Source organism: Lycium barbarum, chromosome 9, assembly GCF_019175385.1.
Source record: "Lycium barbarum isolate Lr01 chromosome 9, ASM1917538v2, whole genome shotgun sequence".
Taxonomy (NCBI): domain Eukaryota; kingdom Viridiplantae; phylum Streptophyta; class Magnoliopsida; order Solanales; family Solanaceae; genus Lycium; species Lycium barbarum.
In genome coordinates this window covers 105,996,194-106,018,876 of record NC_083345.1, presented here as the reverse complement: position 1 = coordinate 106,018,876, position 22,683 = coordinate 105,996,194, and the positions used below count along the sequence as shown (strand labels likewise).

At 35.8% G+C, this 22,683-nt stretch overlaps 2 protein-coding genes and 1 long non-coding RNA gene across 5 annotated transcripts; 2 read left to right on the top strand and 1 right to left on the bottom strand.

The window, feature by feature from the left end:
- Positions 1-1,004: 1,004 nt before the first annotated feature.
- On the top strand, positions 1,005-12,698 carry LOC132609264 (6,7-dimethyl-8-ribityllumazine synthase, chloroplastic). 3 transcript variants are annotated; one of them, XM_060323159.1, is made up of 8 exons: positions 1,005-1,308; positions 3,678-3,799; positions 5,362-5,421; positions 5,688-5,783; positions 6,780-6,858; positions 9,488-9,534; positions 10,957-11,016; positions 12,460-12,698. In XM_060323159.1, exons 1-8 carry the CDS (start codon positions 1,143-1,145, stop codon positions 12,505-12,507), a joined length of 678 nt encoding a protein of 225 aa, XP_060179142.1. In that variant the 5' UTR covers positions 1,005-1,142; the 3' UTR covers positions 12,508-12,698. The 3 variants fall into 3 exon arrangements, with proteins under 3 accessions (XP_060179142.1, XP_060179143.1, XP_060179141.1); XM_060323160.1 differs by having other exon boundaries at positions 1,006-1,308; positions 5,371-5,421; XM_060323158.1 differs by having other exon boundaries at positions 1,007-1,308; positions 5,326-5,421.
- A 2,054-nt stretch (positions 12,699-14,752) lies between these two features.
- Positions 14,753-18,641, top strand: LOC132609262 (inactive glucose-1-phosphate adenylyltransferase small subunit 2, chloroplastic). Its single transcript, XM_060323157.1, has 9 exons — positions 14,753-15,047; positions 15,829-16,119; positions 16,575-16,826; positions 16,910-17,077; positions 17,223-17,326; positions 17,415-17,526; positions 17,637-17,735; positions 18,095-18,202; positions 18,374-18,641. The coding sequence occupies exons 1-9, from the start codon at positions 14,889-14,891 to the stop codon at positions 18,488-18,490; spliced, it is 1,410 nt and encodes a 469-aa protein (XP_060179140.1). The 5' UTR covers positions 14,753-14,888; the 3' UTR covers positions 18,491-18,641.
- Positions 18,642-18,797: 156 nt separating this feature from the next.
- LOC132609263 (uncharacterized) lies at positions 18,798-21,921 on the bottom strand. Its single transcript, XR_009570769.1, has 3 exons — positions 21,694-21,921; positions 20,173-20,224; positions 18,798-19,240 (listed from the first exon to the last, which is right to left on the bottom strand). It is a non-coding gene; the product is annotated as an uncharacterized LOC132609263 (long non-coding RNA).
- Positions 21,922-22,683: the final 762 nt, after the last annotated feature.

The window sequence follows — 22,683 nt, the reverse complement described above, 5'->3', positions numbered from 1 at the left end:
AAATGGCATAAATGAGTCAAAAAGTTGAATTGAGAGGTATTTTTAGCAAAATAGATGAATGAAGGGTATTTTTAGACTTTTTCTAATAGTTCGGGGCATTTTTGCCCTAATCCTTAAATTTTTAACAAAATATTTGAGAGTTTGACTAAAAGTACTAGGGCTGCTTATCGGGCGGATCGGGCGGTTAATTATGTTTAACGGTTCGGCTTATCGGTTATCGGCTTTTAAATGTACTAATCCGTTAGCCAACCGATAAGATATCGGTTGGTACGGTATCAGATTAGTAATTATCGGGCAGTTAACGGACGGTGTATCGGCTAAATCTAAAAGCCAATGAAATATTGATGCAAATTTGAAAAATACTGGAAATTAAAATATTGATGAAATTTATACGAGCTCTAGTGCCCCTAGCCTTAGCAATCATGGTTCTTCCTGTATAAGGAGGACAAACAAAAGAATCACCGTCTTAAATGACAACGTTCAATTAGAACAATTTAGCACTCTTTTTTTAAGCTGAAATTAACTTCAAGTATATTGCAGGAGACCGAATAATGTTTATCTAGTGGCAGTTATTTCCTAAGCAAGTGAATAAAATAGTGAATGGGGCTTTAGCATTAGGGTTTACGGTAGATATTTTATATATCTAAGACTAAAAAATAAATATAATAATTTTTAACGGGTTAACGGTTAGCCCGATAAGAAAATTGAGTAATCCACCCCCGCACCGATAAACCATTAACTGTAAGATTTTAATCCGTTCACCAACCGTTAATCCGGTAACCCAATACTAAAAAGCCAATAAGCCAATTATGCGATTGTGTTATTGGTTACGGTTCGGTTTTGAACAACCCTAAAAAGTACACCACTTATGCAAACATAATAGATTAATAATGCTCCACGTAAAAGAGCATGTATAATTTTAGGTCTAAATCCAATGATAATATACTATTTTGATATTTTTTCTTCTTTATTATCCAACCAACCAAACGAATTTTTAATTCGTGTCAAATCAAAACCAGACAATCAAATTGGAACACGGATTTTTATATAAGATGTGTGAGTGTATGTCCAAGCAATTGTGAAAGCAAAAACATAGTGAACTTTGTAAACATAACATCACAGTTCCAACAAGTGAGGAAAAAATGGCAAGTGCAGCATTTGTAGAATTCAGTAGTCTTGTTCCTCGTCAATCAACTCTCAATCCTTCACAATTGCAACATTTCAAAAGTCCCCTTTTATCGCTATCTTTCCATAACACAAATATTTCTTCTAAATTAACTGCTTCTCTTTCATTCACTCAATCTCAAGGTTAGTACCAATTTTTATCTTATTTCTGTTTCTGAGTTTGTATTTATTTTTTGTTTAGTACCAATTTTTATATTCTGGGTTGTTTTTTTGTTTGTTTGTTTGTTTAGTAAGTACTAATTTCTATTTCTGGGTTGGTGTTTTTTTTGTTCGTTTAGTAAGTACAAATTCTTATCTTATTTCTGTTTCTGGGTTGTTGTTTCTTTTGGATACAGCTTTTGAAAGTATTTATACCAAGTAGCCCAATATACAATATTATACAGCATTATACTTGGGGAAAAGGGAAAAGCAAAAACAACAACAACAACCCAGGGTAATTTCACAAGTGGGGTCTGGGAGGGTAGGATGTACGTAGACCTTACCACTATCTTGACCTTTGTGGGGTAGAGAGACTCTTTCCGATAAGACCCTCTGCTCAGAAGAAACGTAGTCAATGCAGGATTGCAAGAAAACTAGAACAACAAAATATCAGGATAGAAAATAAATAGAGTAACACATAGTAATACAGACATAAAGATAATACTCTACGTGATACCTAAGAAAGGAGAAGAGTAGGTGGAAAGGCTAGCCCCCACTTCTGTCACACAACGCAACAAAACTCAACTACCTACTAACTTTCAATTCTAATCTTTGATGTCCAAATCTGCCTATCTAAGGTCATGTCCTCAGTCAGCTGAAGCTGTGCCATGTCCTATCTAATCACCTCCCGCAGTTCTTCTTCGGCCTACCTCTACCTTTCCTAACTCCTGCGACCACCAATCGTTCACACCTCCTAACTGGCGCATCCTCACTCCTCCTCCTCACATGCCCGAACCATCTCAGTCTCGCTTCCCTTAGCTTGTCCGCCACGAAGACCACTTCGACATTGTCCAGTATAACTTCATTCCTAATTATATCTCTCTTAGTGTGACCCACACATCCATTTGAGCATCCTCATCTCCGTTACCTTCATCATCTGAACGTGAGCGTTCTTAACTGGCCAACATTCTGCCCCATACAATAATGCAGGTCGAACCACCACTCTGTAGAACCTACCTTTCAGCCCAGGCGACACCTTCTTATCGCAGAGCACCGCGGAGGCGAGCCTACATTTCATCCACCCTGCTCCAGTACGGTATGCGACATCATCGTCAATCTCCCCATCCCCTTGTATTTTTTTTTTTTTGAAACTGGTGATGTTGTATTCCTCAGCATTAAGGATATGCCGGCAACCTTAAGAAGACAAAAAGGGGATAGGTACTACTTACAGAGAGCCTAACAAATCTACAAGCTCTGATTCCTCTATTTCTTTCTCTTTACACCAATAAAAAGATACAATACAATTCCATTTACTATGTGAATGGAATTGGACCTATCTTCAAAGCTTCTAGTATTCCTCTCTCTCCGCACAGTCCACCAGATACAGTGTGGGATAATTCTCCACCATTTCTTCTGGCTCTTGCTTCCTCCTCTTCTAATCCAGCAACCCAGTAGATTTGAATGGAATTGGACCTATCTTCAAAGCTTCTAGTATTCCTCTCTCTCCGCACAGTCCACCAGATACAGTGTGTGATAATTCTCCACCATTTCTTCTGGCTCTTGCTTCCTCCTCTTCTAATCCAGCAACCCAGTAGATTTGCAGTGTGCTCAGGCATGGTCCATTTTGTGTTTGTGAGGGTAAAAAATAAAGCCCATAACTGTGCAGTGAATTTACAATGCAGAAAGAGATGGCTGTTGGTCTCATCTGTTTCCCCACATAGTGGACATCTGGAGACAATGGTCTGTCCCTTTCTCTTCAAAATTTCATGAGTCAAACAAGCCCTTTAAACTACCAGCCATGTAAAGCATTTCACTTTAGTTGGTGCTATATTTTTCCAAACATTTTTCAACAAAATTTGTTGGTTTTTGTTTTGTTGTGCATTGTCAATTTCATAGACGCTTTTAACTGAAAATTGCCCATCCTTGTTATGTTTCCATCTTATAGAGTCTGAATCTGATGTAGTGCCACTGAAGCCCTCCAATTCATGCAGCAAATTTGTACCCTGTCCACTTCCCAATCATTCAAAAGTCTTCTAAATGATAAATCCCACCCTTGAGTAGTCCAATACTCGTTGACAGTTGCCTCAGGATTATTGCACCCAAGATACTTGAAGCTTCCTCTTTTGGGTATAGTTTGTGCCTCGATCTTCACGGAAAAGGGAAAAGCATTATACATAATGTATCAACCTATAAAGTGCATGAAAGGTGTTTATACACAAATATGTGCTAAATCGGGTGTTTATACACCCCCCCCCCCCCCCCCCCTTCCCCCTTTTTTTTTCTAATCTTATTTCTGTTTCTGGGTTGGTGTTTTTGCTACAAAATTGTGAATTTCCTTTTTTTTAATTGACTAGGTTTTGGGTTTGCAATTGAGAGCCAGTGCAAGGAACAAGAACGTGGGGATTTAGTTCAAACATCAGCTGTTAGAGAGTTGAGTGGTTCTCTTACATCTGCTCAGGGACATCGATTTGCTATTGTGAGTCTGTTCTCTTTTTACCCTTTATTTATTTTCTATTATTGCATAGCATTATAGTATGCTTCAATTTTATTACTACGGTTGTTTCGTTTACTTTAAAATGTTCATCATATCTTCTACTCTTGCATTTCTTTCAAACCATTTTTTGAAAAACGATTTTCTTGAGCTGAGGGTCAATCGGAATCAGCCTCTCTAACCCACAAAGATAGGGGTAAGGTCTGCGTACATTCCACTTGTGGGAATATACTGGCTATGTTGTTGTTCTACAGTTAAATCTGATTTTCTTTGGTTACTCTCCCCATAGTTGCTTGCTTACTGTGTACATTTTAGTAATCTCTTCAGTCTCAATTTGCTTGCACTGTTTATTTTTTGACTGTTCTTAAAAGATTGGTACTTTTCTAGAATTTGAAACTATTTAGTAGGCGTTTGGCTATAGATTCCAGATATTTTTCACTTCATTTGGAAGTCATGAAGTTGGAATCGAAGATGGAGTAGTGTTTGGTTATACTTTTTGCAAAGGAGACAAGAGAGCACTTTATTGGATTTTGTGAAGATGGAGTTGGAAAACAGGTTTGGAGAACTTCTCCAAATTTGGAATCCAACTCCAAGTTCGATTTGGAAATTTTATAACCAAACTCTAAATTTTGAAAATAAGTGAAAAATTATTCCCAAAAAAATTGAATAATTCTCATGACTTGTTTCGAGCTTTATTCATTAAAAAATGAATAGCAACAGAGAAATTGGTAAATTCTCATTATTCAATTAAGAAATCCAATTTTTGATCATTAAAGATTTCAAGAAAGTAGCAAGAACTGGATGTAAAACAAGTATTTTGTTACTTAGATTTCATTACATTTTTCTCAAAAGAGTACTTTGTCAGTTAGGGTACTTTTATGCATATTTAGCTTATGTGTAAAAGATCTTTCTTCATGTTCCTTAAAATTTGTGTCACTGTCAAACACATTGGGACTGAGGCCAGTGGCGGAGCAAGGATTTTCACTAAAGGGGGTTCAAAATATGAAAAAGTAAACACGTGAAGAAGCCAAAGGGGGTTCAACGTCTACTATATATACATAAAAAATAATTTAACCATGTATAAACAGTGTAATTTTCCGCTGAAGGGGCCCCTCCTCCCACCGCCCCTGACTGAGGTAGTATTAAATTAATGTAAGGATTTTTACCGCAAAAATCAATTATATCATATGTAAAGGTATAGTCAATATAGCTATACTTAGGCATCCATCTATTTCTAGAAAGGAATTTGGGATGTTGGCATTGTCTCAAGCATTCCAGAATTTTCTCTCTGCGTGACTTATAATAAGATAATTATGTTTAAGCTATTGAAAGTCCCTTCCCCCTCCCCCTGCCCCCAAATTATTTTGATGAATTTGGTCTGTTGCTCTGCTGTGTGTTTGGTTTTACTTAAGGTCATATTGCAGTTGACTTTGTTAGAGCTTCCATATTTTAATTTTTGTTGGTTCTTTTCTGTACTATTGAAACTGAATTGCATCTTTGTGGTTCTAAAGGTGGTGGCTCGTTTTAATGATCTGATCACCAAGAAGCTTTTGCAGGGAGCTTTGGACACGTTCAAAAATTGCTCAGTTAGAGAAGAAGACATTGATGTACGTATTTGGCAATTATCTCCCTCATTTGTTCTTTCTACTGTCGCAAAAAATTACATGATTAATTGATTATAGCATGTGGACCAAGTCACTGTTAGACAATCATTTCTTCATGGACTTCCTTTAGAAAAGAACCATGGCATAATGGCGTTATTATGTTTTAGAATATTTCATATCATAGATTTGACACAGAGTTTAGGCATGTTTAACAGTCTCTTCCATTTCATGGCATCATCTGTCTTTTCCTCATAATGATTTGTGTGCAGGTTGTGTGGGTTCCTGGTAGTTTCGAAATCGGTGTTGTCGCGCAGCAACTTGGAAAGTCAAGAAAATATCAATCAATATTGTGTATCGGTGCTGTGGTAAGCTTCCTCAGAATTTCATGTTGCTTTTGTTCTGTTCTTGCTTCCTCCAACTGCTTCTTTTGATGGTCTTTTTGTATATGACTATGGAAAAATGGATGATTGCAATCAGTTTGCTTTTGGATTGTATCAACTTAAAATTGATGAGATCAGCTGTCACCATGTCTATTCTTCATGATTAGAAGATTGAACTTTGTTACGACCCCTTTCTCGAATTCAATGAAAAAAAATGATAGTGAATATAAACAAAACTCAAGCATGAATGCCAGCTTAGAAGACTACTTTTGCGAGATACGAAAAATAATCAATGGAAGAAAGAAATTCAGGTTTGAATTCCCTATTGAAGTTTATGTTACTCATGATCCATCAAATGATACTCTTCTGCTATTTTGGGGGTAGTATGGATGAGGAAGGGAAAAACCTATTGGAATGTGCTCTATTTGAATGATATGATTTTTCTTGCTCGCTATTTTCTTGTCTAGTCTTTTTTATTTACTTATAATCTTTCTGGTCAATACACTTAGTGTTCTCAATATAAACAACGCTATATAAAGCTAAGAATCAGAACATCAAAGGTAAGACGAGAGAAATACCTACTATGTCGTTGGTTATTTCTATAAACCAAACAATCTATCTTTCTTGTTTCTGCCTTTTATCTGAATACTGGCATGCCTAATATTCCTTTCCATACTTGATTTTGGTATGCTTTACTTGAGCCGAGGGTCTATCGGAAACAACCTCTCAACCTTCACAAGGTAGGGGTAATTCTGCATACACACTACCCTCCCCAGACCCCACTTGTGGGATTACACTGGGTATATTGTTGTTGTTGTTGTATGACATGCCTAATATTTTCCATTACTGGTTATGTTATTGTTGTACTGACATGCCTAATATTTTCCATAGTTATGTGGAAGTCAATTCGGTTGCTTCTTGTTGCTGTATGGATTATTATCTTTTAATTTTCTCTTTTTCTGTGTGTTTTGTGGCCAGTAGATTAAAGGTGATACCTCTCACTATGATGCTGTGGTTAATGCTACCACGTCTGGAGTACTTTCAGCAGGTTTAAATTCAGGTAAAATGACCTATTTTCGGCATTGTCAATCTTTCAGTAATTATTTTCTAATTATCTTGTTAAAATTTTGAATCCTTACTGCACCCGTGCCGATCCAATATAATTTGGGTGTGGGACTGCACCAATTGGGTCACCCCAACTTGGGTGTTTTGACTACACATATGACCAAGAAGTATGGGCACGTTTGGCATTTGATTTGATTTTGGGCTTATGTCATACATATATTCTCATAAAGAATTGGAACAGTTTGCTATTATACGAGGGGACTTATGAATAAAATCTTAAGTGTTCACCAAAAATTTAATTATACTAGTTTTAGTTTAATAACTTCAATTAGTTGTCAAAATATATACTTATATATGTCGTGTTTATGTCATACATATATTCTCATAAAGTATTGGAACAGTTAGCTATTATACGAGGTAACTTACGAATAAAATCTTAAGTGTTCACAAAAAATTTAATTATACTAGTTTAGTTTAATAACTTCAATTAGTTTCATTGGTTGTGTCTTAACACCAGTACCCGTACTCATATCCGCATCCCGAATCCTAAGATTTAAGTGATGACAAATTCGACTTCTATATCTGCACTCAGTTTGGGTGCCTAGACCCATGTCCGAGTAACATAGCGAGATTAGTTTCATTGGTTGTGTCTTAACACCAGTACCCGTACTCATATCCGCATCCCGAATCCTAAGATTTAAGTGATGACAAATTCGACTTCTATATCTGCACTCAGTTTGGGTGCCTAGACCCATGTCCGAGTAACATAGCTCGCTTTTAGAGATGTATACAATTAGGAATAACTTGGTCTTCTAATCATTTTAGTGCATATAGCCTAGTCTTACCCAAACTTTTGCATGACTTGCGACAAAATTTCCTTTTCCTGAATGGCTGGAAGAGGATAAGGAACTCTATTCTTTTTTGCAAATTGATTGTTCCATTATAAAATAGAGTTCCTTATCCTTTTCTTTTAAGGGATTTAGCAGACTTTTTTGTGTTCCCAATGTAAGTTTTGTTTGGGTGTCCGAGTAAGAGTTGGTAGTTCATGGGTATTTATTGTATTGTGATGTGTGTCAAACACTGACATGAACATATTTTTTAATTTTTTTGATGACGGGGAAATCTGTTCGGGGCCAACCCTTAAGACTAACCACAGCCTTCTAAACTCAGTATAATTGGCCCTCCCTTCTACCCTTCTCCACTTAACGACCATGCTTAGTTCGGATGGTGTAAGGCTCGAACCTGTGACCTATGTCACATGTCACTCAACCTTTGCCACTTGAACTAAGCCCTTGGGGCACATGCAACTTATTTTTCTTTCACTAGTTTAAAGATTAGGATCTACAAGTGAGTACCATTTTTTCTTCTTTTATATATTGCTTACTTTTAGTATGAACAAAGGAATTTTGGTATTCCATGAATACTGGTAAGAGAAAGTATGTTAACTTATAAAAAGGTATGTTGTTAACTATTGGAGTGTGTGACCTATTAAGATATCTCGGAATTCATGTATGAATGTAATTGTCAAGCTAAAAACCACATTATTTAATGGGAAAAGGGTCAAAAATACCCCTCTACTTTGGAAAAAGGGCTAAAAATATCCCCCGAACTTATTTTGTGTCAAAAATACCCCTCTCATCCTTAAAGTTTTCAAATATACCCCTGTCTTGATAGAAATTATCCCCCAAAACAACTCGAAATCATTTTTTAAACGTAGGTTAAGGGGATCTTATGGGTTATTATTTAGTTGGGTCGGGTTTAAATGATGGAGCAGGTTTAAAAAATGATTTCGGGTTATTTTGGGGGATAATTTCGTCAAGACAGGGGTATATTTGAAAACTTTAAGGATGGGAAGGGTATTTTTGACCCAATAAGTTCGGAGGATATTTTTAGCTCTTTTTCCAAAGTAGAGGGGTATTTTTGACCCTTTTCCCTTATTTAATTTACTTATTCAGAAAAGAGAACCACATGATAAATCTGATTTGAGCTATGTAATAAATCTATATTCTTGGAAATTGTGAATGTTGTATTATTAAAGGCGTCAAACAACTTAACATCACAAAATGGTTCGTGTTTCAGGGTGTGAGTTGCTTAAGTAATTGTATAACTGTAGGAAGTTTGTGAGTCATGGTTTGAGACATTGAACACGACTTCCAACTTGACCTCTAAAACAATGTATCTATTTTGAGTTACTGTGCAAGCAAGTTGTCACGTGTCAAAACCAGGGGGGTCTCATTTTTTCCATGAAAATTAAAGACAAAAATGTAAATGGTAAGATTCTTTTTTTGGCTGATTGGATGGTCCAAGCTCATCTTGGGGTGTTGGTGCCTTCGTTTGTGCCAATCGGTCACTCATGTCAGTTAACTGTTTTTCCTCCTCTAATCCACTGCACAAGAAAATGAGATACTTTTGTACTTTTGCCATACTTCGTTGATAATAAGAAGATTGGCCTTTGGTAAGGACTATAATGCTATAGCAAATTCTAAATCTTTATCAAATCCTCCAATAACTAAAGCTACTTCAAATTCAAAAGTTATTCTATAATGATTATTAGTTGCTTTCTTTTTAGTTTACTTTTGCATTACTGATGAAAATTAATGTCTCCTTAACGTGATGAGTTGCAGGTACGCCTTGCATATTTGGTGTTCTCACATGTGATACCTTGGAGCAGGTAAATTTGCTTGGCAATCAGTTCTGTTTTACACAAGCATATTATTAGGATTATATTTATAGTAAATTTGCTTGGCAATCAGTTCTGTTTTACACTAGCATATTAGTAGGATTATATTTATAGTAGCCACTAATTGGTACAGCGATTTGCAGTAATATGTCATACCTATATCTTTTCTTTCTAACTTCAATTAGACAAGTTGAATCTTGGACATAACTACAAGTGATATGATCTTTTACAAATGTGTCCTAACTAACATATATAGTTTTAAACTAAAATACTAAAGCTTAGAGCTTCACCTTTAATCGTTTTATCGTCACACCTATGGACCAATATATTCTGAAGTCTACGTGGTACATGACTTAACCATGTTAGGCAACCATCTTTCATTTTACCCTCTTTATGTGGTACTTTTACGATCGGTAGTATATTGTAATTTCTAAGTTGTCCAGCTTAAGCATAAATGTAGACAAGAAACATCTTATTTGACTTCTGAACACTAGTTGGCATGTCTTTCATCTAGTATGCAGCTTGTTTATCCAGGTAGCCTAAATGTTCTGGAGAAAAATAAGTTGAACAAACTTAAGTGATGCTGTAACTCCCTCTGTCCCAATTTACGTGAAGGTGTTTGACTGGGCGGAGTTTAAGAATGAGACAAAGACTTTTGGAACTTGTGGTCTAAAACAAGCCATAAATATTTGAATAGCTATAAATCATCTCATCAATGGTAATTTGGGAAGTTTAAAGCTAAATGGTTACTAAATGTAGAAAGGTATCATTCTCTCTGGTACTGACTAATGAGGAAAGATTGCTACATAAATTGGGACGGAGGGAGCGTTAACTATTAATTTCTGTGGATCACTATAAGATAAAAAGGGCAGCCTGGTGCACTAAGCTCTGCTATGCGCGGGGTCCGGGAAAGGGACGGACCACAAGGGTCTATTGCACGCAGCCTTACCCTGCATTTCTGCAAGAGGCTGTTTCCATAGTTAGAACCCGTGACCTACTGGTCACATGGCAGCAACTTTACCAGTTACTATAAGATAAGATCTATAATTTACTGCCTCTTGAATCTATATATATCTAAACATTATTCTTGGCTTGCTGGAATGCTGATCATAACCCCTCTATGCAAAGGCAAAGCCAGGATTTTTGGTTTATAGATTTTGGACCACTATTATGTTTGCTTATTGTGTTCTTGATATATTGCTTGTCATATTTAATGATTTTAATAACACAAATATAAAGTTTGAGCCAAAATTATTGGGTTCTACCGAACCCATATCCACCATTGTGGGTCCGCCCCTGCCTCTAAGTCTCCCCTTCCTGTATTATTTTCTCTATCTGCTTTTTATGCTGTCCAGGACAGTCTCTTTATGGTTTGATAGCATATCATATGATGAAATTTTCATAATATTGTAGGCATTCAACCGTGCTGGTGGGAAGGCTGGGAATAAAGGTGCTGAAGCAGCATTGACAGCCGTAAGTTGTCTGTAACTGTGTCGCATTACATATTGTTGTCAACAAGTTATCAATCTTGTCTGATTTTGGTCAAATTGCCTGCCCTGTTATATACTTCTTTCAACTGCTTGAACTTTCCCAAGTGTCACTTAGAGGCATAGCTGGACTCCTGGTGCAAGTTGTAGCTTTTATGTAACAAGATGAATAAAACACGAAACCTGAGAAGATAGGACTTTAATTTTTCTCTTTAGCAATTGATACCGTCTATATCCAAAAGTTTTGGGTAGCTAAATATGTGCATACGAACGGTAGTTCTCCCTTAATTTAGTGACACTTTTACAGGCTGAGACGAAGATGATACATCATCCAATCTGTGACAATAGTTAAGCTTGTAATGAAAGACTGAACCCAATGTCAGTTTAACTGGAAACTAGCCTGGAAAAAAGTGAAACATCTGGTTAAGAACTCTTTTAATATCTTCTGTTGCATACAGAACTTCAACTTTTAGGTCAGGCAGATTTTCAAGTTGATTTTAATTTTAGGTTGTTAACTTAATATAGTAGTTTGGAAATGTACTTTGAAATGTCCCATGTTCAAATAGGCGCTGACCGGTGAGGCCTAATGATCAATGATGCGGGATAAAAACCATGGAAGATCAACCCTCAAATCCTAGGGTTCAGATACTAGAAGAGATACAAAATACTGCTCCCTCCGTTTCAATTTGTTCGTCTTAGTTTGACTTAGCACGGAGTTTAAGAAGATAAAGAAGACTCTTGAATCTTCTAGTCTTAAACTAAAGATGTGTAATGTGTTAAAATGCCTTTTGAATCTTGTGATCTTAAACATGCCATGTATGATCTTAGCCCTTAGGTGTAAAGTGTTATTGCTAACTATAGAAAGTGACATTCTTTATTAAACAGACTTAAAAAGAAAAAAGTAAGACAAACAAATCGAAATAGAGGGAGTAAGTTATTTCTCTCAATCTACCTAAAGCCTTTATTCCAATCTACCTAAAGCCTTGGCGGGCATAATTACCTAGTACCTATGCTGGCGGAAGGTAGCAGGTAGTGGAATAAGCGCCTGTTTGGATGGGCTTATGCCTATAAGCTGCAAACAGCTTATAAGCTAAAAAAAATAAGTTGGGGTAGTCTAACTAACTTATTTTTTTTGGCTTATAAGTTGAAGTTGTTTTCAACTTATAAGCTGCTTTAGATAAGCTAAGTCAAATGAGCCCAATTATTTTTTTGAGCTTATTTTAAGCACAAAATGACTTTAAGCTGGTCAGCCAAACACTCAAAAAAGCTGAAAACAACTTATAAGCAACTTATAAGCCAATCCAAATGGGCTCTAAGTAAGGTGCTCGAAAGCTGGTCCGGACACCACCCTAGTAAAAAGAAATGTTCAAATTTCATTTGATTTTCTTGGAATTGTTGCTTAGTGATACTGTTGTTTCAATTGTTTCAGATTGAGATGGCATCTTTGTTCGAGCACCATCTGAAGCCATTACAATAGGAAAAAGATCCTTTTTGGCTGCAGCTTTTCTTGAGGAACCAGAATTGCCAATTGCTCTAAATTGTTTGCAGGAATAATATTCTTGAACCAAACTGCAGTTGTTCAATGTTGTACTTTTAAATAGTAATAACAATAATCTTATTTTGTACTGAATTTTATGGACATCATACAATAATAACATTTCACTATAACGGCTAAGTTCTTTTTGGAAACGATTTTTATGTTATGTTGTAGTATATGTTTTCTATAATAGCATTTCGCTATAGCAATAAAAAAAAAAAAATTAGATAAACGACCATCCTATAAAGAGGTTTCACTATAAATCCTCCTAAAATGGGAGGGGAAAAAAAAAATAAAAAAAAATAAAGAGGTTTCACTGTACTTGTTTCCATGGCAATATTTTGAACATGCTTAGAATTTTATTAGGTCTACCTGGCCACTCCACCCACTCTTCCTCCAAAATTGGTAGACAAAAGCAAATAAATGGAGTGTTGCAGATGCTTCATCTTTTGTTTCTTTAATTTTTTCCTTTTTCCTAATTTTAACGGATACACTCTTCTACTTCTCCATGTGGTTAATGTTTATGATTAATTATCAATGTACTAATTTGTGCAAGTTTGGCATCAAGGTTAGGCATATAATAAAGTTCCACTTTAAAAAACTTGCTTCTTGTCTTTTCCAATTTTTAAAGGATATACTAGTATACTGTCCCATTTGCTTATGATTCATTCTTTAAATGGTGCTAATTTTTGTAATCAATGTTTGGTCTGGAACATTTTTCCCCCTTAAATTGAGATTGTAGAATTAAGTTAGCTTACCCATTTGAAGCATATAAGAGTTGAGTTACCGTCAGTAAATTTCAGAACATTAAATTAAGAGCTCTTAATTTTGTTGGATCAATTTTTCATTAATGTGCTTAAGAAATAAACTATTTCTCTTAAAATTACCAATTGTTAGGAACGTTTGAAAGTTCGAAATTCTAAAATCTTGTGCATAGTAAATATAAAATGGTAAATTTTTGATAATTAAGTTTTTCGTACTAACAAAAAGCTTCTCATTATTAGTTGTAAAGCTAATTATGCTAAAGACTAACACTATTATAAAAGCTAGTAGTCCATCTTTTAATATAAAATGGATTTAAAACTCCTTAAAACATGCTTGATATAGAATTTATAGAGGGGACAAAATAACAGAACACACGAAAGCAGAGATAATGCCTACCTTCGGATCCACTTCATTCCCATTTGCCAAAATACAAAAAATGTTCTTAAGATTCCTTTCAAACTTCAAATATTGCCAATCACATCATGCTAACCAACCCCTCACTCTTCCAACAGTGGCGTACAAAGAAAAATATTTATTGTCATAATACGACTTGTAAATGAGTTTGAGTCTAGGACTGTAATGCTTTTAAGACTTTACTTCCGGTCTCAAATTGATAGTATTTATTGTTTATTACTATTAAATAATGTAGTGCTCTTAAGACTTTACTTCCTGTCATGAGGTTTACTTTGTAAAGTGACGCAGGATGACACTCATAACTTAGCTTGTTTGGATGGTTGTTATACGTAGTTTCATAATGTATCGTATTGTATTATCTTGCATCGTATTATATCGTATGTATTATATTGTATTATATTATTTTGATGAATACGACGTTTGGATAGATTGTATGATTTCATGTCGTTACCTAATGTCACACATCAACAATTTAAAGAATAAACTTACAACATTATAAAGAAAAGTATACGGAGTATAGTTATTATTAAAAAAAGGTAGGGTAAAATTTAAAATAGGATTATTAAATAATAAGCAAAGTCATAATGAGGGGGAAAAAAGGTAATGATGCGACCACACCAAATCGATCATTATATAAAATGAGACTTTTCGTCGTTATATTACGGCAAATTTAACGGTACGATACAATTAAATCTAAGTAATAATCAAGTCAGACAACAATGCAATAGGTCCCACTCACTGCTTCCAACCCCGCAATGAAAAAATGAGAAAATGAAAAATATTGAACCGATTGAAATAACATGATTATCATATGAGGGAGAAAAAGTTGAAAACTATATTTTATATGTAAAGAGAAGCTTAGAATCAAAGTTAACTATCGAAACCATCAAAAAGGAACAAAGAAAAACCTTAGAAACATTGAAAAGAGATTTATGATAAAACACATGCTCACTTTAAGCTAAGTAATTAAAGGGGACAGTATTCTGATGGATTGCCTGTTTTCATATACCACAGGCAACACTAAATATTCCCTCCTAAAACTTCCCTTTCTTAAATTCCTGTCTCATCACATAAAGGGAAGATGAAGCAAAGTATACCTATTAGTAGGGATATAGAGATTTTGACATAGAAAATATTCAGTCATGTCTCTTCCTACTTGGTTGAATCTCAAGATTAAGTCCCCTCATTGTGGTTACAAGCCTACATCAAGGCTCATTCCGGCTTCTGTTCCATCAAAGTTGAATCTATCATATACACAGCACTCTGAATGTCCAAACATTCCAGGTCCTCCAGCAGACCAGGTTTACATAACATTTTCCTTAAATATCCACACGTTTACAATATTTATCACGCACTCTGCCTTGTAATTTTGTGTAACAGCTCGCACACTGCTGACAGTTGAACTAGAAATGGGGTTCACTGTGAAGCTTGTGTTAGTCAAATGTCGCATTGAGATGGGAGGGGAAGTTAGGATCCATCAAGGGCAGGTTCATAATTCAACTGTCGAGGCATTTTGTAGTTGAAATCCAAGGGGACAAACCGTGAGTCCTCAAAAGTTGGGTCAGAGTGGACAATACTTTGGTAGTCGGGCTTAGATCATCATATTTTGTTACCATCTCTAGTGGTTCTTAAAAGAGTAAAATGTCAATGTGAAAGAATCTATAATGTAGATGTTCTTTCTTCTCCAATCAGTTTTTAAAAGATCTTTACTCTGCCTTGTTCTTCCACATATTAGCGCACGGACCACTTGTGGTTGAACTCTAAAATGTTCATTGTGAAATTTCCATTAGGAAAATCCCACATCAGAATGGGAGGGGAAAGTTAGGAGGCATAAATGGCAGGTTCAAAATTCAACTGTCGAGGTGCCTTTTGAGTTCAAAGCCATGGGAACAAAATCTTGAGGTCCCGAAAGTTGGGCGAGAGCGAACAATACCTTGACAGTTGGGCCTGGACTGATATATTTTGTTACTATTTTCTAGTGATTCTTTAAACAATAAAATTTCAATGTGGAAAGAATTTGTAATATAGATGGTCAATTTTCTTCCTCTTATATTTTTTAAAGATCTTTGCTATTGTTGCCAGAATGTTGCAGCAATTGTGTTTGGAGATGGATCCAATTCAAGACTTTATCCATTGACAAAGAGAAGATCAGAAGCTGCACTTCCTATTGCAGGAAACTACAGACTAATTGATGCAGTTGTCAGCAACTGCATCAATAGTAATATAAAGAAGATTTATGCACTCACACAATTCAACTCTGCTTCTCTGAATTCCCACCTTTCAAGAGCTTATTCAAGTGCACGCATCGGGAGCGAAGCATTAGTTGATGTGATTGCAGCTTATCAGAGTCCTGAAGGCAAGGGATGGTTTCAGGTAAAGGAAAGAGAAAAGAAAACAGTTTCGAGCCTTTACTTTTGTGTATGTTTTCCAAATATTTATAAATGCTAGCTAAAACATTGCCCCTTGAGTAGCTACCAATACGAATAAGAGAAACTCTAGTATATCCATTTCTATCCCTTCACTGTAGGGATATTTTTCATTTTTGGCCCATCGGCTGAAATTAATTATGCGCGTTAGCCAAAATATACAAAATATATACACCGATATACAAAACATGTATATATATACTTAATATACAAAACATATACATTTGCCAGCTACTACTTTTTAGGGCGGTCTAAGAAGGTAATTATTCCTTCAAACTATTCTATAGATAAAGGAATGCATAGAGTTGAACATAGTAAAATAAGAATTTGAAAGATTTCGCAGGTTCTCTCCATCGGAACAATAGGACCCTTATGCTTCTTTTTGTTTTCTTGTATTCTCAGGGAACCGCTGATGCTATAAGAAGATGTTTATGGGTACTAGAAGAGTATCCAATTGTTGATTTTCTGGTCCTTCCTGGTTACCATCTTTACAAAATGGATTTCCAGGAACTCTTAGAGGTCCACTGCAACAACAAAGCTGATATAACTGTTGCAGTGTTAAACAAAACGAGGAGCGACGATACAGAATTAGGTACTTTCCAACTAAATTCTGAGAATCAAGTCATTGCATTCAAAGACTATCCAGAGAATAGAGTATGTCTCGTTTTCTTTCTCCACTTACTTCCAATTGCTTCATTTGTTTCTTTTCCATGAACAAAACCAACGCATTATTTCAGGAACAAAATTCTGAGAAATCCAATGATCTTTCTCATGATAAATTTGCCAGCATGGATATATATGTTGTTAACAAATATACCATGATAAAGCTTCTGACTGAATATCACCCGATGGCCAATGACTTCAGAAGAGAAGTTGTACCAGGTGCAATTTCCATAGGAATGAATGTAAGAGTCGTGTATTTCCATATATCCGAGCAACTTGTTGCTCTAAGTTGCCATTCTTTAATATTTTTTTCAAAATTTTGAACATAAAATATCTCCTTTCTGTTGTGTAAAGATATTCAATTGAACAGTTCTTTGGAACAAACAGGTATATGCACACAAATTCAGCGGCTACTGGGAGGACATGAGAAGCATTGAAGCTTACTACCAAGCAAATATGGAAAGCACAAAGAACACAAAGAAAGCATATAGGTCCGTATCTTCGAAGACCAATGTCTCAAGAGTAAATGCAGTGGATACCTTAAATATCACCTAACAAAATTTTCACCTTTGATAGCAGTTTGTATGACAAAGACACTCCCCTATATACTTTGCCTCGACACCTGCCTCCAACTCAGATAACTGATGCTGCTATAACAGATTCTGTGATCGGAGCTGGATGCTTTTTCAATGTATAAAAGTGATCAATTGTCCTTGACATTTAGATAAAATTTATAATTTTTCTCAAGAATTTGGTCTTACAAACATCTTTCTTCCGTACTTATGTGTTTTCCGAGTGCAGAGATGCAACATCAGAGGTACAGTGGTTGGCATGAGGACAAGAGTAGGAGATGGAGCAATAATTGAGGATTCAGTAATAATGGGTTCTGATACCTACCAAGTAAGATACATGAATAAATTTCATTTGGCATTCATGGATGATCATATTGAGGAAATGAGACTACAGTCAGACCTCTCTATAACAACATTTCAGTATAACAAACAAGTTTTCTTTGGAACATTTTTCATGTTATGTTATATTATATGTTCTCTGTAACAACATTTCGATGTATCATCCAAAATATATCTGGACAAAACGGAGCAATTATTGAGAGGTTTGACTGTATATGGATCCAGTTCATTTCCAAGTAAAAATTTGGAGAGATCCTTCATATTTCTATGTTCGGTCCTTATCTATCATGGTAATAAGGAGCATTAAGTTTCTAAAGGAAGGATATTTAACTTGGTGAAAATATGCAGAGTGGTCGGTCGGAGGAGGATATGCACATTCCTATTGGAATTGGAGAAGGCTCACAGATAAGGAAAGCAATAATTGATAAGAATGTGAGAATTGGCAAAAATGTTAAGGTACTTTGGAGAAATTCCTATCAAGCTCAAAGACCATCTTAATTTCTTCTTTGAACATGTATAGATACTAAGGATAAGATGTTCAAATGCACAAAAATATTGCGTTTAGATCTTTGTTTATTTCATTTTATTGATCAAACTGCATTCATTCTTTATTAATCTTTCATGCAGATTTTGAATAAGGAAAATGTCCAAGAGTGCAATAATGAAGCAAATGGTTACATTATCACTGGAGGCATAGTTGTAATTCTGAAGGGTGCCATTATTCCAGATGGAAGCATTCTGTGAGTAATATTGGAGATGGACAGATATTATATCATTCTTTCAATGATTTGATAGGGACACATAGCTGCAGGGAATCAAATTGTATACTGAGATTATTTTTATCATCACATATATCATTCTTTCAATGATTTGATAGGGACACATAGCTGCAGGGAGTCAAATTGTTGTCACGACCCAACCCCGTAGGCCGTGACTAGTGCCCGAGTTGGGCACCCTAACGAACTTATCCAAATCGAATCACATACAGATAACGTATATAGGCACAAATATCACACACTGCCTCAAATTATATCAAACTGTCTTAGACATATTTCAAACACAACCATATGTATATACATATATCAAAAAGCCGGCAAGGCTGTCAAATGTATCAAAAGCCGACAAGGCTATCAAATGTACCAAAAGCCGACAAGGCTATCAAATGTATCAAAAGCCGACAAGGCTATCAAATGGCACAACGGCCCAAAACACATATACGAATGCACGCCGACAAGGCTGCCATAACGAATGGGATCATACCAAACACACCCGTACAGAAGTAGGCACACACACCCACAAATACGTCTACAGACCTCTAAACAGACCAACAGAAACATATGGCGGGACAGGGCCCCGCCGTACCCCTGAACAAATATATACATATGCATCGAACAAGTATATATACCAAAATGTAGGCTCCAAAATAAGAGGAGCACTCCAAACAGCAGAAGAAGGTGTCCTAAACTGGTGAATCACCAAACTGTGCGTCTGTACCTGCGGGCATGAAACGCAGCCCCCCGAAGAAAGGGGGTCAGTACGAAATATGTACTGAGTATGCAAAGCAGAGAATACAGGAACAAATCTGAGGCATAAACGAAATAGTAGTACAGAACATAAGTATAAATCCAACATTTCAAAATGTTTACTTTCAAAATATATGTCATGCATAAGGTACAGAAGAATATGGTCGCCCGCCCGTCGATGGCGCCATAACACAGCATAACACCAGAATGTTTCAAATCTCTGTATCCCCGTCACATATCGCATCACAACATAACGCCATACACAGCATAACACCAAATATATGTGGAACCCGACCCTCTTTTGCGAGTAGCTCGGTGAACCATAAACACAGCATAACTCCGGAGTATATCAAAGTGCGCACGACAACAGAACCGGCCCGGGAACCGGCGAAAGATATAACAAAACGCACGAGCAGAGTCATGAGTAACCATATGCATAAAATCATTATCATAGACTCAAATATAAGTAAATGACCATACTTGAAATTCGAAATGATAATCATACCAAATTCTTTCAAAAGTCGTCCGAATTACATAAAGGAAAGTCGCGGGACCCACGGACGGGTATTGACCCGAGTCGGGCCTGCCTATGGAAAACATACTCATTATACATCATGCAAACTCCTATAAAAATATTGGAGCAATCCGAGCCTTTATGCAAAAGATATGGCATTTCGTAGTTACGGAATTCTTTAAAACAATTTTTTGTACAAAGTTTGGAAATCAATGCTTTCGAAGACATAATGGTTCATACTTCATCACAACATACATAAGAATGCTAAGAAATATATATAAGGATCATAACGTGCTCGGATTTCGAATTTGGAATTTCCTCGAGGCTCGTGATATAGCCTATTGAAAACTAAGGCATGCCAAAAGAAAGAAGGGTTGCGCTTTACATACCTTTTGCGTTTAGTCGTATTATATTTGTACTTGCTGCCCAATGGTACTTATCCTATATCAAGATATCAAGAGCTACAATTAGTCTACAACGGAATTTAATACGTATTTTGACGCTCACAATCCCTTTCTAACATTTAAACGACGTTTCGTTCGCATTCAAACCAACTAGTGCTACAAGCTAACATTGCTAATCATTCTTTCATATATCAATCCAAACTTGTTTAACATGGCTTAGGGGACATAACAAAATCAGCCCCATATGCACTACCTACACCATTGTTATCACTCTTTCTCTTTACATCCATGGAGTACAACAACCACAACAACAAAGTGATTAATACACTAATTTCTTATGTTTATCCAGCCCCTTTTTCAATGTTAGACCAGCCATCATGAACAGCCCATACTCCAGCAAATACACTACATATATTGTACATAATCATAACTACAATCCCTACATTTCGACTCAATAAGAGCAGCCACGAAAATTACAACAAACAGCCCCCCAAATGTCACCACAAAACAGCCACGAAATTTATAACAAGCAGCCCCAAAACAGCCACAAAATTCATCACAAAACAGCCATGAAATTCATCACAAAACAGCCACGAAATTTATTACAAAACAGCCCCAAAATAGCCCTTATTTACCACATAACATTGACCGATAATCTCACGAACATCTAAGAATATACCAAGCAGATCTCACACACTTCGCATACGATATTTTATACGCTTCTTTCCTCTAAGTTTGATGATTCACATCAGCAACAACACAGCAACAACATCAACCTCTATATGCAAGAAAACTATCGTAACATTACAACAAGTTCTAAAACAGCCCCGTCCATTATAACGTCACAATACAAATCTTAACTATCCTTAGTTCTCCAATTCCTCAAGAACAGCCCCTAACTACAATTTAACCATAACAATGACAACCTCAAATAGCCATATAATCACATGAGATTTTCCACCAAAAACCTTATCAAAACAGCCCACAACAACAACAACATCAACTATTAAATGCAAGGAAACTGCTCTAATTTCACAACAAGTTCTAACATGATTTAAACTTTCCTTTCACCTTTTACACATAATCCATAACATTAATAACAACAACCATCCATGTACAAGAATTACTTCAATTTTGTTTCAATAGGAAACCCAAAACAGTCCATCAACACTATACAACATCGAAATACAATTTTCGACCTTTATTCCACAAAATCACAAACACATGGAATCAAGTATAATTTTTACCATTGACAACAGCCCCTATACATGTCAATAACCATATGTCCAGCCCTTCAACATAAACAATTATCTACAAATATCATACCATAATAGTGACAACACTAATCAAACTCAACCCAATTAAAACAACTCCAAATCTGCCCATTTCTAATGCCAACTTTAATCAAACAATTTTTCTTACTTCCAACTTCACATAATACAACTTAATAGATCCATTACAACATCATTAACTCCAATCTTATAACAAAAGAAAACGAAATCTTACCTTAACAAGTTGGCTTTTTAATTTGGCTAGAAGTTGTGAAATGAACTAATACTTGTTTTTGTTGCTCCAAATGACTAATCCACGTTATTATAGCCTTCCTAACTGGTTGGAATACTTTGAAAATCTGAATTTTTTGATCAAGAAATTCGAGCTCCAATGTTTTTGCTAGCCATGGCTTGTGTCTTCTCTCTCTCTCTCTAGCTTGTTGTGGAAGATGAAATGAGGGTTTGGGTGGACTTGTGAGTCATTATTTTCCCATTTAGATGCAGCTCATGGGCTGGACACGTGGCCACCCAAAGGCTTGAGCCAATTAAATTTAGCCACATGTCTTGGTGGGGCCCACTTTGTGCACTAATGACTTGTTTAGTGAAAAAAATTAAATTTTAACCCCCACTTAATAATCTAATCATGGTAAATTAATCCCAACTTTTCATTAATATTTATACACTAAGTAAAATTCATAAACAATTCATTTTCTAATAGAGACCGGAAATTAAAGATTTTTCTGTTTCGTGCCCGAAAATGATCCCGTCTTTAACTTGAGTCGATTCTCTTGCGAATAACTCGACGTATAAAAATACGGGATATAACAAATTGTATACTGAGATTATTTTTATCATCACATATCTTAGTTCACTTTGGTTGATAGTTCAGATTTAGATCATACAGAATCATTCTGTGATGACTTGTATTCATGTTAAGGGGAATAAAGTTTCCAAAATCTGGAATTTTTTTAATGAAAAATGCCAGCTTTGTTCTTTCTGAAAAAGCACTGCTAAAGGTTGCCTTCAGACTTTATGGAAGAAAGGCAAGATTAATGGTCATTTTTTATTTGGGAAAGAAAAGGAAGAAAAAAACAATTTGTCAAAAGAGATTCTGAAATAGACCCTAATATCAGAAAGAATATACTTATGGTTCCAATGGGTATAGATACATTGAGAGGATCAGCAAGATATATCAGAGAATTAGGAAAAAGAATTAGTTTGGAAA

Excerpts from the sequence above, each read along its gene's own strand:
- LOC132609262 (XM_060323157.1), top strand. The coding sequence starts at position 14,889 with ATGTCTCTTCCTACTTGGTTGAATCTCAAGATTAAGTCCCCTCATTGT. Across the intron at positions 15,048-15,828 it reads CAGGTCCTCCAGCAGACCAG|AATGTTGCAGCAATTGTGTT; the intron begins GTTTACATAACA and ends TATTGTTGCCAG. Across the intron at positions 17,078-17,222 it reads CAATTTCCATAGGAATGAAT|GTATATGCACACAAATTCAG; the intron begins GTAAGAGTCGTG and ends TGGAACAAACAG.
- LOC132609264 (XM_060323158.1), top strand. The coding sequence starts at position 1,143 with ATGGCAAGTGCAGCATTTGTAGAATTCAGTAGTCTTGTTCCTCGTCAA. Across the intron at positions 3,800-5,325 it reads AGGGACATCGATTTGCTATT|GTGGTGGCTCGTTTTAATGA; the intron begins GTGAGTCTGTTC and ends GTGGTTCTAAAG. Across the intron at positions 6,859-9,487 it reads TTCAGCAGGTTTAAATTCAG|GTACGCCTTGCATATTTGGT; the intron begins GTAAAATGACCT and ends GATGAGTTGCAG.